The sequence below is a fragment of the Patiria miniata genome, unplaced genomic scaffold (assembly GCF_015706575.1).
Source record: "Patiria miniata isolate m_02_andy unplaced genomic scaffold, ASM1570657v1 HiC_scaffold_6, whole genome shotgun sequence".
Lineage (NCBI taxonomy): Eukaryota > Metazoa > Echinodermata > Asteroidea > Valvatida > Asterinidae > Patiria > Patiria miniata.
The window spans coordinates 11,140,088-11,154,259 of NW_024037073.1; the positions used below are offsets into that span (position 1 = coordinate 11,140,088).

General features: G+C 39.0%; 1 protein-coding gene across 1 annotated transcript; it reads right to left on the minus strand.

Moving 5' to 3' along the window:
• Positions 1-941: 941 nt before the first annotated feature.
• On the minus strand, positions 942-3,743 carry LOC119742860. The gene is made up of 3 exons (XM_038219081.1): positions 2,781-3,743; positions 2,250-2,567; positions 942-992 (listed from the first exon to the last, which is right to left on the minus strand). Exons 1-3 carry the CDS (start codon positions 3,741-3,743, stop codon positions 942-944), a joined length of 1,332 nt encoding a protein of 443 aa, XP_038075009.1.
• Between the last annotated feature and the right edge of the window lie 10,429 nt (positions 3,744-14,172).

Sequence of the window (14,172 nt, forward strand, 5' to 3'; positions counted from 1 at the left end):
CATATGCAAATCCTTCTCTGAAGCTTTCCAGGTAGGTTCACTTATATGTCAATGTGTTATTGAACTAAATTGTATATCCTTCTCAGGCAATTCCACATTCTCAGGCAATTCCACATTCTCAATCTTAATTTAAGAGGGGTGTGGTCGCAAAAATGTCTTCGGATGATTGAGTCACACTATAGTTCATCTCTTTTGGTGGCCTTTATATAGACCAACACTTGAACACCTTATTGGAGGGCATATTTGTACGATCATCGTCAGTCACACATGGGTCAAAGAGCCAAACATTTTGCATCATCCTCGTCGTAATCATCATGATCGTTTCAACTTCAGTTGACAAACTTGCCATAGCCATCCCTCTGCTAGATGGAATCACTCTGTCACAGTGGAATCCCCTAGCGTTTTGATTTTATTTACCCTTGGTTGGAAGTGTTTTGTTCATTGTTCATTGTTCATTTATTTTCAAAGGCATTCATTCTCCTCGTAATCTCGAGCGTGTTTTCTGATGTGTGCCTGCAGTGTCATTATATTTGCTCCCGTATTTTCAAGTTTTTTGCAACATCCAATTTGTGTTAATGATTGTGGCCTTTTGCATGCACCGCATAATTTTATTTGTTATCTAACGTTAGTAGACGTAATTATGGAGAAGATATAATTATGGAGACGCTGTTCAAATCGGACGATCATTACCAATATTATTACAGAACAGTATACAAATACCACCGTAACCCAGCTGGCTCTGTCCGAATTTTGTGCACAGGCATACAATGTTATTATAAGATATTATCAGTTTAATTGTTTTGGGGTGTCAGAGCAGGGGTGTTTTACATTATTTTGTATGTATTTCGATGAAAAAAATAGCCAGAGCTCGGAGGGGGGAGGTTCAAATCTCCCCCACCCCCCTGGATCAGCGCCTGCACTGTGGTGATCCAATGATTTTTTTAAGGAAGTAGCAGCGCAAGTTTTTGGCAGCCATGCGCAGCTGCCACACTCTGAAAAAGATATTTAAAGAATAATTAGGTAAAAATGGTTAGGCCAAAAAAAAAAGTCTCCGTTTCTGGTATGAAGCTTACCCCAAAAGTGGTGCGGCGACGCGGCTTTTTTTTTTTTACCTGTTTTTTTTTTTTTTTTTGCTTCAAATGTCGGCTGATGACTGCAGATGGTGCCCGACTAAACTTAGTGCAAATATATGGGAGTCCAGAGAGGCCACATAAATCTTATTCTCGATCATGACCCCTTCTAAAAACACGTTAAAATTGTGCAGCAGCAGAATTCCAGTCAAACCAGTGAGTTTGGCGGTTTTGAAACATCATCTTGTATTGAAAAAAAAAAACGTTTTCATTTTGCCGACGCGCATGGCTACGGCGACGCGCGCGCATACCAGAAACCGGAGACTTTTTTTTTTGGCCTTATGAAAAATAATACACAACTTCGGTAAAATTCACCGGAAAAAAATTACCTTGAAAACACGTAAATTGTAAAATACATATTGAATTAGTAAAGCAGTCAGTTTACCTTAATTACGTAAAAACGTACTGCAATTAGGTAAAACGCACTAAAACAAGGTAAAAACGTACACGCGGTGATGACGCGAAGTGAAGATGGAAAACACCGTGACGTCTGTACACCGATGGGAGTGTGCCGCAGCTAATTTCGGTCTTTGAAGGTAACATTTTCTAAAGCTCTTGTGATTGTTATAACGTCCCAAAGACCCAGAATTGCCAGGAGACTTTGCACGATAAAACATTTAATACAGGATACTCTTAATATCAGTAGTGCATAACTGGGCCACTGCGCGTATATATATGCATGCCACACGTACGTAGGCTAGGCCTACATCATGACTGCGGCTGCGTTGAAACAGAACATCTCGTACGCGAATCAACTAGTACGCGATACAACTCGTACGTGAACCACCTCGTAGCGAGACAACTCGTACGCGAGCCAACTCGAATGCGGGCCAAAATTAGCCACTTTAGAATTAGTCAATACGAGAAAACTTTTACCCAACACGCATTATCTAACTTTTTACACAATTGCAAGCAGATATAAAACATGGTGAATTTTTACAAAACTTGTGTACTTTTTTCTTGGAATGCAGGTTTTTTGTTCCTAAAGGCTGTTATTTTGTTCCACGCGGTGTTCCAAGCACTCGACGCTGTATCTTTGATTATATTCTTATAGCTTTCTCTTTGTTTTGTCGCTACCAGTGACCCAACATTTTTCTCCCAATCGTTATTTTTCGTTGCCTTCTCTGTTTCAATCAACACGTCTAAGTACTCTTCTATGCCTAAGGGATTAGGCTTGAGGGCAATCTGTTCAAGGCGCTGGGCACAACGGTGAGACTCCTGGATTAACTCATCCACAGCATCTTCTGCATTGGCCAGATCAGCTTCGATACCCTTGATCACAGCTTCACGGTCTTGTTTTCGCCCCTGGGCGTCTAAGTATCGGTTCTGGATGTCAGCATAAGTCTGTTTTACTCTCATCGTTTTCCACTGATATCTGAAGCGCTCTTTAACGTGGACGCCTGATGAACACTTGCCAGGACACACATTGCAATTGCCCTTCAACGACATTGCACGACAAAAATAACTGAATGGAGTGAAGGTACATGGGTAATGGCAAGTGTACCGGCAAGTTGGACAATTTTGTGCAGGCTTTCCCACATTTTTAATTTTTTCAGGATTTGTAACTTCGGTCTCGTATTCGAAATTCTTATTTGCTTCTATTTCCTGTTTATGTTCTTCGAGCAATTGTTTATCTTTGTTTAAACGTGCCCTGTAGTCACCAGCCAAGTGAATCTGAGGCTGTATACCTTCAAGAGCAATCTCCAGACGTATTCGTTCCTCTAGAACTTCTCGTGTGAGAGTAAGACTTCGCGGCTGTAGGTGGTCAAGAGCATCGAAAAAGTCTTTCATACTTGTATATCCCATTTGCCAGAACATTTTATCGAACGAGATTCCACCATCTCCTCGACTAGCCAATAGTGCCGAGTTGTTGAACTTGAACGTCTTACCGAAAGGCAGCTTTGCCTTTTTAACTGCCTCGAGGACCTTTGGTGTTTGCCCGTCAGAAAACGTGATCAGCAGCAATATGTTTGGCTCAATATCCTTACCAAAAATGGAAAGGATTGAATCAAAGATATATTGTTGTGTTGGGGTGAGACGTGCTTGTGACGCCTGAACAACGAAACTTACAGCATCAATGTGATCCACACCGTGGTTTTCAGGGTGAGAGAAAAACTCTCGGATCTGTTCAACAATAGCTTTATCGCGCTTAATACCTTTGGTATGCCCAAACCCTGGCGTGTCAATGATTGTCAACGTGTAGGGAACATTGATGTGATCATTGCTGTGGATTGTGTACGATGATATATTTTGTGTTTGACTGTCAGCCTGTGACTGTGTCCCATTCCCTGGCTCATGTACCAGCTTGAATCTGAAATTATCTTCCCACTTCACTCCAAGGATGTAATTGATCATCGCATTGATTTGGGTACTCTTACCGGCGCCTGTAGCACCAACGACCATTATTACCTTGTTATGCGAGGGCATCCCTGATGGTAAACCGACATTGTAACTATGGAATGCTTGTGTCGTAGAAACTGACTCCTCGTTCGAAGGAACCAAGAAAACATCACGGTTCCCAACTTCTGCAGAAACCTTTCGAGAGCTCCGGAGCAGCTGTTCGGCATATCTGACCTTACTGTTGGGGCTGTCGCTGGCGCTGGCAGTACTCATGGTGAAGACGCTATGTCCAGATTTAACCTAAAAAGAACAAATAACGTACAAGCGCCTCAATGGTATATGGTTGGGGTTTTACATATGCCAACACGTTTTAAATATACCAATGAATGGGCCTATTCTAACCACGGATCTTCTACACAAGGATATGAACAACTGTTCAGAGTTCATGTACAAAATGCACTGAACGCGTGGCTTAAGACGTGATAACCATAGATATAGAACTTGAAATAACTGGTGATAACGGGCACGCACAGAGACGCGCGCGCGCCCCCTGAATCGCCGACAGCTCATATAAAGACATAATAATTATGTCTATGCGACATCTGGCTTCCTACATGAAATCTCGTAGAAACCCGTCAGATCTTGCAATGCATCATCTTAGCTGTGCGTAAAAAAAATTGATTTTGACTTTTTGATTTGGGTACCGCAATAATTTTGTAATGTGATCTATGAGAAAGCCAGTCTTACCCTGTTTCCGTGCTCTAACAAATTCACCATTCCTCCTTGAACATGTTGTATTCATTAACACATTTTTCTTCATGACAACTTAACAGAAACACGGTGAAAATAGTTGACTACTTGAGTATGCCTACGTATGAAAAGTGTGGAGCTATTTCTTTCGAGGGACCATTCGTGCATCCGTTTTCATACTAAGGATATAGGTAAACCTGTGATTTGTTTCATCACATAACATATACCATTGACTGCGAACATACGAAGGTATTTGTTTTAAAATTTCGCTAGCAAATGTACTAAAAATATAATTCTTTTTCGAATATTTGCAAACTAAAACAAAAATGATGCAAATAGCACCCATAGTGTTTCCCGATGCTGGCAAATGGGTCATGGCTTTTAGTTCGATCCTGGCGTGCCATGCACAGAGATTGGTGGATGGATACACAGTAATATAAACAAAAATCTTATTAAGTGAGGTTATTAGTTTGTTTTTCTTTGAAAACGAGATTCGTGTAAACAGTAATGCATTGATTTCTTTTCGGGTTTTTTTTTTTTGAGGGGGGGGGGTTATTACAGAAATAAAAGCTGTTCCATGTTAACCGCTGAAAACACTCGGAGTCCCGCACTATTCACATGCAAGCTCATTTCGTGTTTAAATATTCTATGCAGTTGTAATAATGACAAAAGTAATCTGCACTGTGAAAAACACTTCCATGCTATATTATTACTACTTGATCTTCATCTATACAGTTTCCTGTAAAGGCCAATGATATCGGGGAGACTCCTTGTGTCACAAAAACTGTCATGAAATTTAATAATTATGAGTGTGTATATATTTTTTTCGAAATTCTTTGCTCCACAGACTGAACTAAATGTCCTGTCAACCCACAAATATGTCTTGCGGTAATACATCCCAGACGGCGTGCGAGATCACATACACGACCCACACTGCCTAAATTTTGGGGAAGTTTTTAACGGGCAAATTTTTATAAATGACATGCACCACAGGCCTCGGAGTGGTACCTACGCGTGCTTGTAGTAAAATATTTTGTAAATAATTTATAACCAAAAGGCCACTGGAACTTCCACGAATTTTGATGGTTAATAAAAAAAAAAATAATACATTTATTGTATAAAAAGATTTGTATCCTCAGACCTGTAGGCCCGGCAAAGTTACAAAAGCCATACGCAATGACGCATTAGCAAAAAACTGTTTGGCGTTATATGTAGTTTTATCGTCAAAAAATGAACTGCTCATACTTTAAGCTTTAGGTATATAAGTATGCAGTATTCATTACAGTTTTATTTCCTTATGACAACACAAGAGGAATCTACCTGGTGTAAATAATTGCCTTTCTCTTGTTGTAGTCATGTTAAGTGTGCGTGTAAATAGTCTGAAGCTGGTTTTCGAGGGACAGTTGTACGTTGGATCAGTTTGCCGAGGAGTATGTTTTTAAATGTGGTCCAGCCCAATCTATACCGATATGACTGTTGAAAAAATCGTTGCTTTTCGAAACAAATCAATTAAAAAAAGATTGTTTTTTCGAGTCTTCGTGAACACAAACAAAAAGGAAGCATCAAAGTACGTTTCCTGATCCTGGAGCTACGTGCTTGGAATTGGTGATGGCTTTTAGTTCGATTCTGCACAGAGATTGATGGATGGATACACAGTAAACAAAATCATACTTAGTAGGCCTATTAATTTAAGTATTTTTTTTCCTTTGAAATTGAGACTTGTGTAATCAATAATGGATTAATATCTTTTCTGTTCCTATAGTTTTGGGATTTATGAAAGAAAAAAGGTTGTTGCATATGGTAACCCTGGAAAACAAGAGTTCCGCACTATTCACAGACAAGTTCAGATGTTTTATTATGCAAATCGCATCAATCTGCAATGTAAAAATCACGTCCATGCAGGTTTGGGGTTTGGTTGATGGAATATGAAACTCACAAGATGTTGGTCGTACAGCGACTTTTTTTCTAACAATCGTACGAAAGCCCTGTAGTGCCATCAAGTATATATTTTGTCCAAGTTCGTTTTTATGAGATATATTTTTCCCAACGTTCGTTTTTATGAGATACATTTTGTCGAAGTTCGTTTTTATGAGATACATTTTTCCCAAAGTTCGTTTTTAAAAGATACATTTTGTCGAAGTTCGTTTTTATGAGATATATTTTCTCGAAGTTCGTTTTTATGAGATACATTTTGTCGAAGTTCGTTTTTATGAGATATATTTTCTCGAAGTTCGTTTTTATGAGATACATTTTAACGAAGTTCGTTTTTATGAGATACATTTTGTCGAAGTTCGTTTTTATGAGATACATTTTGTCGAAGTTCGTTTTTATGAGATACATTTTCTCGAAGTTCGTTTTTATGATACATTTTAACGAAGTTCGTTTTTATGAGATACATTTTCTCGAAGTTCGTTTTTATGAGATACATTTTCTCGAAGTTCGTTTTTATTAGATACATTTTGTCGAAGTTCGTTTTTATGAGATACATTTTGTCGAAGTTCGTTTTTATGAGATACGTTTTAACGAAGTTCGTTTTTATGAGATAGATTTTCTCGAAGTTCGTTTTTATGAAATACATTTTCTCGAAAGTCGTTTTTATGAGATACATTTTCTCGAAGTTCGTTTTTATGAGATACATTTTGTCCAAGCTCGTTTTTATGAGATATATTTTACGGAGTTACGGAGTTTTATGAAGTTACGGAGCCCCTAAAGGGACATCCAAAATTATTTTCTTATCTCGTGCGCACGACATAATATCTCGTGCGCATGGGATAATTATCTCATGCGCACGGGAAATATGTCGTGCGCACGAGATATTATGTCGTGCGCACGAGATATTATGTCGTGCGCACGAGAAAAAAAAATTTGGATGTTCCTTTAGGGGCTCCGTACCTGACACGCTGCTTTCGTTACACACAAACTCGTCCGCTGCACGTGCAGCAAGCTCCGTTAATACTTATGATTATCTCGTGCGCACGAGATATATGTCGTGCGCACGAGATATATGTCGTGCACACGAGATAAAAAAATAATTTTGGATGTTCCTTTACGGGCTCCGTACCTGACACGCTGCTTTCGTTACACATAAACTCGTCCACTGCACGTGCAGCAAGCTCCGTTAATACTTATTATTATCTCGTGCGCACGAGATATATGTCGTGCGCACGTGATAATTATCTCGTGCGCACGAGATATTATGTCGTGCGCACGAGATAAGAAAATAATTTTGGATGTCCCTTTAGGGGCTCCGTAACTTCATAAAACTCCGTAACTCCGTAAAATATATCTCATAAACACGAACTTGGACAAAATGTATCTCATAAAAACGAACTTCGAAAAAATGTATCTCATAAAAACGAACTTCGAGAAAATGCATCTCATAAAAACGAACTTCGACAAAATGTATCTCATAAAAACGAACTTCGACAAAATGTATCTCATAAAAACGAATTTCGACAAAATGTATCTCATAAAAACGAACTTCGAGAAAATGTATCTCATAAAAACGAACTTCGTTAAAATGTATCTCATAAAAACGAACTTCGACAAAATGTATCTCATAAAAACGAACTTCGACAAAATGTATCTCATAAAAACGAACTTCGAGAAAATATATCTCATAAAAACGAACTTCGACAGAATGTATCTCGTAAAAACGAACTTTGGGAAAAATGTATCTCATAAAAACGAACTTCGACAAAATGTATCTCATAAAAACGAACTTTGGGAAAAATATATCTCATAAAAACGAACTTGGACAAAATATATACTTGATGGCACTACAGGGCTTTCGTACAATCGAACAACTAGACTACCGTAATGACAAGAGAGAATTCGGAGACATGTGTCTCGTTCGATGGTTGAAAGAAGAGTGAGCGAAGAAAGTAATAAAGGAGAATGAGTGAAGAATCTAATAAGTAAGGTGGGGCTGACTATCCAATTTAAAAGCAATAAAAACTAGGGACCAAAGGCATGTACTAATGGACTTTGTGGCTAGGTGATAAAATGTGGTAAGAGGGACAAAGTAATAAAAGTGGGGCTTGGCTCAGTAATAGTAATCAATCAATTAGGAAGATTGATACTATAGGGTCATAACTTTTACCCACCACTGGACTGTTGCTGGGGGCATTGTGCGAGGGGTTAAAAGTTAACAAATTAAGCTATAATTATATGGAAGAAAACGCTACACAGGTACTGCATGGCTCTTGTACTAGTTGTAGCCTACAGTTTCCTGGAAAAAATGCGAATGATGTCGGGAAGGCTTCTTTTGTTCCAAAACTGTCATGACAATTAAAATATACAGTTTATAAAGATATAATGAGCAAAATGTCATAGTGAATAATCTTTCAAAACGGTTCGAACCCCATCTTAATTTATATTATGTGATGCCTTGTTCTGACAAACCTGGCTGTAAGGGCCCTGTCACACTTCTGCGTATCCTAATTCCTTATGAGTTGCGCATTGACATTTTTTTCATACGCAGTCGTACGCACAATACGCACCTCATATGTATCTCTATCGTTTTGAATAAGTTTTATGGACGCAGGCATACGCATGGTACGGCCCAGTACGCTGGAGAGTTTTGGACATGCACAAAACTACGCTGCGTACGCTGTTACGCAGGTCATAAGTTATAAATACGCAGCGCATCGGTCCCGCATCGGTCGAGCACGGTACGAGTACGCTATGTGTTCGTGGGGGATAAGCGGTTTATACGCAGTAATACGCTGACCCCCCGGCATGCACCCCGTCAGCATATGAGCCGCCTATATTGGACGTATACATAGCGAACTTGCTGAACGAACTCATAGCGAATGCCAACGTATTGCGTCAGGCATGCGGTCGGCATAAGTCGGGTGCGTCCGGAATACACTCGGCATGCGCACTGCATACTGACCTATTCGCAGCCCGAAAAATAATGTTGTGCACTGCATACGCAACGCATACGAATCTCATACGCAATGGATGCGCTGATTTCGTTACTTGTATACGCCAGATGTGCGTCGCACATAAGTCAAAGTAATCAGAAAATTTCGACGTTTTGAGCGTACGGCTGCGTATTGAAAATGTTTGATAAGGAACTCATAAGGAATTAGGATACGCGAAAGTGTGACAGGGGCTTAAATGCCAGATGGTTGCGTGAGGTCATTGAGGTCAATCAAAATATACGACCCACACGTACAGTGCCTCAACTTTGGCGGGAAACTGTAACTGGCTTTTTTTCAATGACATGATTCTCAGGCCTTGGAGTGGGCGGAGCTTAAACTATACGCTCGTAGTAAAATATGTACATGTACATGTACATCACTACATGCATTTTGTAACAAAAAGGCCATTGGAACCTTCACAATTTTTAATAAAATGAAACAACTACCGTATCAAACATTTCGCAAATTCTTGTAATATGCCTGTAATAAGATAGAATGATTTAACTAGCTGCTCGTGTGCTGTGTTCATGTATAAATGTATTTTTTTTTATGGCAACACAAGAGAACTCTAACTTGTGTAAATACATGCTTTTCTCTTCTTGTAGTCATGTCAATTATGCGTGTGAAAAGTTTGGAACAGTTAATTGTTTTGCGTAAGTTTGCCAAGGAGTATGTTGTATTCAGTCCATCGATCAGTCCAATCCATATACAGATTACTATTGAAATCATGTATAAGCGGGTTTTTTTTAATTACAAAATTATTCAAAATATACTTCTTTTTCCCGATGCTAATTTATAGCAGCTATAGTGTTTCCAGACTCCTGGAGCTCTGTGCTGGCAAGGGGTGATGGCTTTTAGTTCGATCCTGGTGTGCCATGCACAGAGATTGGTGGATGGATAACCAGAAATCATATTAAGTGAAGCTATTTTTTAAAGCTTGTGTAATCAGCAATAGATCCTTATGTTGGGATTTATATAAGACAAAAAGCTGTTCCTTGTTAACCCAGGAAAATAAGAGTTCCGCACTATTCACATGCAAGCTCGTATTTTGTTTTTAATTACATGTGCATTCGCATTTTAACAAATGAGGAGTCGGCAGTAATATTTATGTGAACACATGGTGAATAACACTTCTATACAGTTACTCGATTTTCCTGAAATAAGGGTTCTTTATGCGACGAAAATGCAAATGAGTGATGAGGCTTCGTTTGTCCCAAAACAGTCATGAAAATTAATAATCGCCAGAAAATTAATAATCGCCAGTGTATATTTTTTTTGTAAAGATGCTTGTGCAAAATAGAGTGGATGGATTTCCAAATCTTCCACAGCGGCTTTTACCCACTGCTGGCATTGGTCTGGCAATCACATAATTAAGTTTCGGTCGTAAATCCCAGACGGTTGCGCAAGGTCAATCAAAATTGACGACCCGCACAGTGTCTTAACTTTGGCGGGAAATCTTTAACTGACGTTTTTTTTGTCAATGACATGAATTCTCAGGACTTGAATTCTCAGGCCTTGGAGTGGGTGGTGCAAGCTACGCACGAAGTAACATAGTTGTTGTCAATATTGTAGAACAATATAGCCTTTTGGATGGTTGTTAACCCCTTAAGCACGGGTTTTAATGGGGACATTCCTCCACACATAGAGCAAGTGGCCCGCATGACTGCACAGCCTTTGTGTGGTAGCGGGACTGCACAAAAGCAGCAGCTGTGGAACTACCCACTAGCCGTGTGCCACGGCATACCACAGCTGGCAACTGCATTCCAATGAGGATTAGCGGCCGCGGCCATGACCGCTTCCCGTGCGCATGGGGTTAAGAAGGAATATTTGTTACTAAAACAGAAATGAACTTCATCTTTTCTTCAAGTTGGTAATCAAAAGAATCATTCCGAACTGAAGAATATTTCTGTAAATGTATTCTGTAACTGTATACATGTAATTATATAGTACGTTCTGTTTAATTATAGTTTGATGTTTTTTTTTATAATAAAGAACATGTGATTTTGTTCAAAGGCCTTAATGATCTTAACATATTTGTAATATTGTGATAAAGGTGACCCAGAATATTTTTTTTTAACAGAAAGCTTGTAGTGAATTGTTATTAGATTGTGTTATCATTTACGGTGCATTATGGTGACTGTTTAACATAAATTTGATTTGTAGCTGAATGCTTTCTGGTTACAGTCTGATAGATGCTGCGTAGAATAATAGAAACTTGATTGAAATATAACTTGGAAAATAGTAAATAATTTATTCTCAGACAACACACAAAAGCACACAGTGAGAGTTGATTTGACTTTTCTGGCATAGATTTTTTGAGCCGCTAATTTATTTCTCCTCGGTCAATGTTTAGCTGTATTAAATGTCCGTAAATACATTAACAAGCTCTTACATACCAATAATTACCTATTTGCTAAAAGATATTTGCCTTAGAAACATTTTAAACAAGCTAAAAACGGGGCACGCTTGCCCCAAATACTTGCCATGCTTGGCATCACTGGGCCCGAAATCTTGGCACGCTTGCCAACCATTCACTAGCCCCACCAGAACAAGTGGATGCTAGCCAAAGTGTTTTGTCACATGACTTAAGTATTTGTCACGTGACTTTAGTATTTATATGCCTATATTACTCAAGAAGTTATTTGTAGTTAAAGCACACCGATTTGGTCTACCGCTCGTAGATACGGTTGGCATGCCCCATCAGTACAAAACTGGTGCTTGGCGTACTTTTTTACAAAGATTAAACACAACTTGTTAAATTTTTAACGTCCAAATTCAAAGGTTTTACTTAAGAACTATTCACCCAACTTGTTTATTTAGTTTGAATTGAGGCACTGCCCGTCGCTCCCAGCCAACTTCGCCAAACGCGCAACGCGCGCCCCATGGGACGACAGGCAGTACCCTCACACCCTTACCCCGAAGAGTAGAACCCCAAAAGAGAAAGACTGAACGAAACAAATACTAGCGCCAGGGTAATACTGGAGTTGTGTCTATTACCAACTGAGGATAGAGTGCGAACTGCTACCATTTCTTTCTTTTTTTAAAGAGTTAATGTTGCAAACATCATTAATGCTGTAACCTCATCGGCATGCTTGCCACAAATCTTTGGCACTCTTCCTAAACCACACAAGCTGCCTCTTTGAAATTTTAGAAAATTAAACATGCATAATAATAATACACATTACAAAGTTAGGTATTATAATCATACGCCACAACTTGATCATTGGATAACGTTGTCAAACGAGGTAAAACTAATTACAAATGTTGATTAAATACTTTTATATATTTCTCAAACCGATCCTGATCGATATAGATTCAATTGATACAAAGGGGGAAATGTTAGTGGCTACCTTCTAAGCTGGCCTACAAAGTGGCAAAACCATTCGTGGACAAAAAGAGGACGAAATTTACTATTTTCCCGTGGGTAGATCTAATCTAAATCAGTAAGGGGAAAAATCCCCAACATATCAACGTCCTATTGTGAGTATCACTAATGTGAACTAAACAAATTAGCTATTATTGCTCCTGAAAATGGCTAAAAGCCAGTACGAAACCCATCCTGGTGGAAAAGATCGAAAAAATTCCCTTCCGGCCCTTAAATAGGCGACCAAGTTTTCTTTGTAGTTTTTGGAGCAAAATTATCTGGAGGCATAAATATATTTTTTTTTTTTTTTTTTTTTTACTTTTTAATTGTTTAAGTTATCTTCCAAAAGTACATTATTACTTAAATCCCCTTAAAACAATGAACTTGTTGAAGTAGCCGTTATTAAATGTGACCCACCACCCCAAAACCAGGCAGAAGTCTTTTTTTTTTATAAAGGAGATTTTTACCCCATTGAATTGCTTGCATTTAGAGCTTTAAAATAAAATATAGTTGACTCGTATCGGTGGTATATTTTTTGAGATACGGATTTTCAAATTTCAAGAGCTGCAATACGAAGTGTATGTGAAAATGGGTGTTGAAGTTCGGGTTGAATTTTAACCTTATTTCACATACAGAATCAAAATATAACTCACAATATCACCTTAGCAACCACCGACTAATACTTCATGCAGACTTATTTACGAATGCACGGCTGTTAAGGCGGTCCATACCAACTTATAAAAAAACGAACTGAGTCAATACATTGGATTATTTTGGGGATATGGATTTTTTGGACATTATTATAATTTGTGTACCTTGAAATAACATCAATCCTAAAAGTAGACGAAGACACTGATTTAAGTGTACCCGGTACATTCACTGTTTTTTCTTTATTTTTTATGCTCCACATACTGTTTACACAATTAGCAGTTGGAAACAAGATACGGAATAAGCAACCAACAACCGAGTAATGAAATGTCCCCCCCCCCAACCAGTCACCCCCCCCCCTAAATTTCCCCCCAATTTACCCCCCCCCCTTCAAATTACCAACTGCCAGGTTTACTACCAGGGTATAATGAACTCTACATAACGCCTCGACCCCAAACCACCAATACTCCTCGGGTATGACCCACTTCCAAATCCCCTTCTCCCTGGTTATTAACGCTCCGAAGCCTACCCTCCCCCCCCCCCCCAAAAAAAAAAAAAAAAAAAAATTAAATTAATACAATTAATAAATTATTACTTTTTTTGTTAGATAATTGAATGAAACAAATTGACCGAGTAGTGACCCCAAGTTGGAAACAAGATACGGATTTAGCAACCAACAACCGAGTAATGAAATGTCCCCCCCCCCCAACCGGTCACCGCCCCCTAAATTTCCCCCAATTTACCCCCCCCCCCTTAAATTACCAACTGCCAGATTTACTACCAGGGTATAATGAACTCTAAATAACGCCTTGACCCCAAACCACCAATACTCCTCGGGTATGACCCACTACCAAATCCCCTTCTCCCTGGTTATTAACGCTCCCAAGCCTACACCCCCCCCCCAAAAAAAAAATAATTATTACTTTTTTTTTTTAGATAATTGAACAAAACAAATTGACGGAGTAGTGACCCCAAGTATGACCCCAACACAAATCCTCGCCCCCCTAACCCA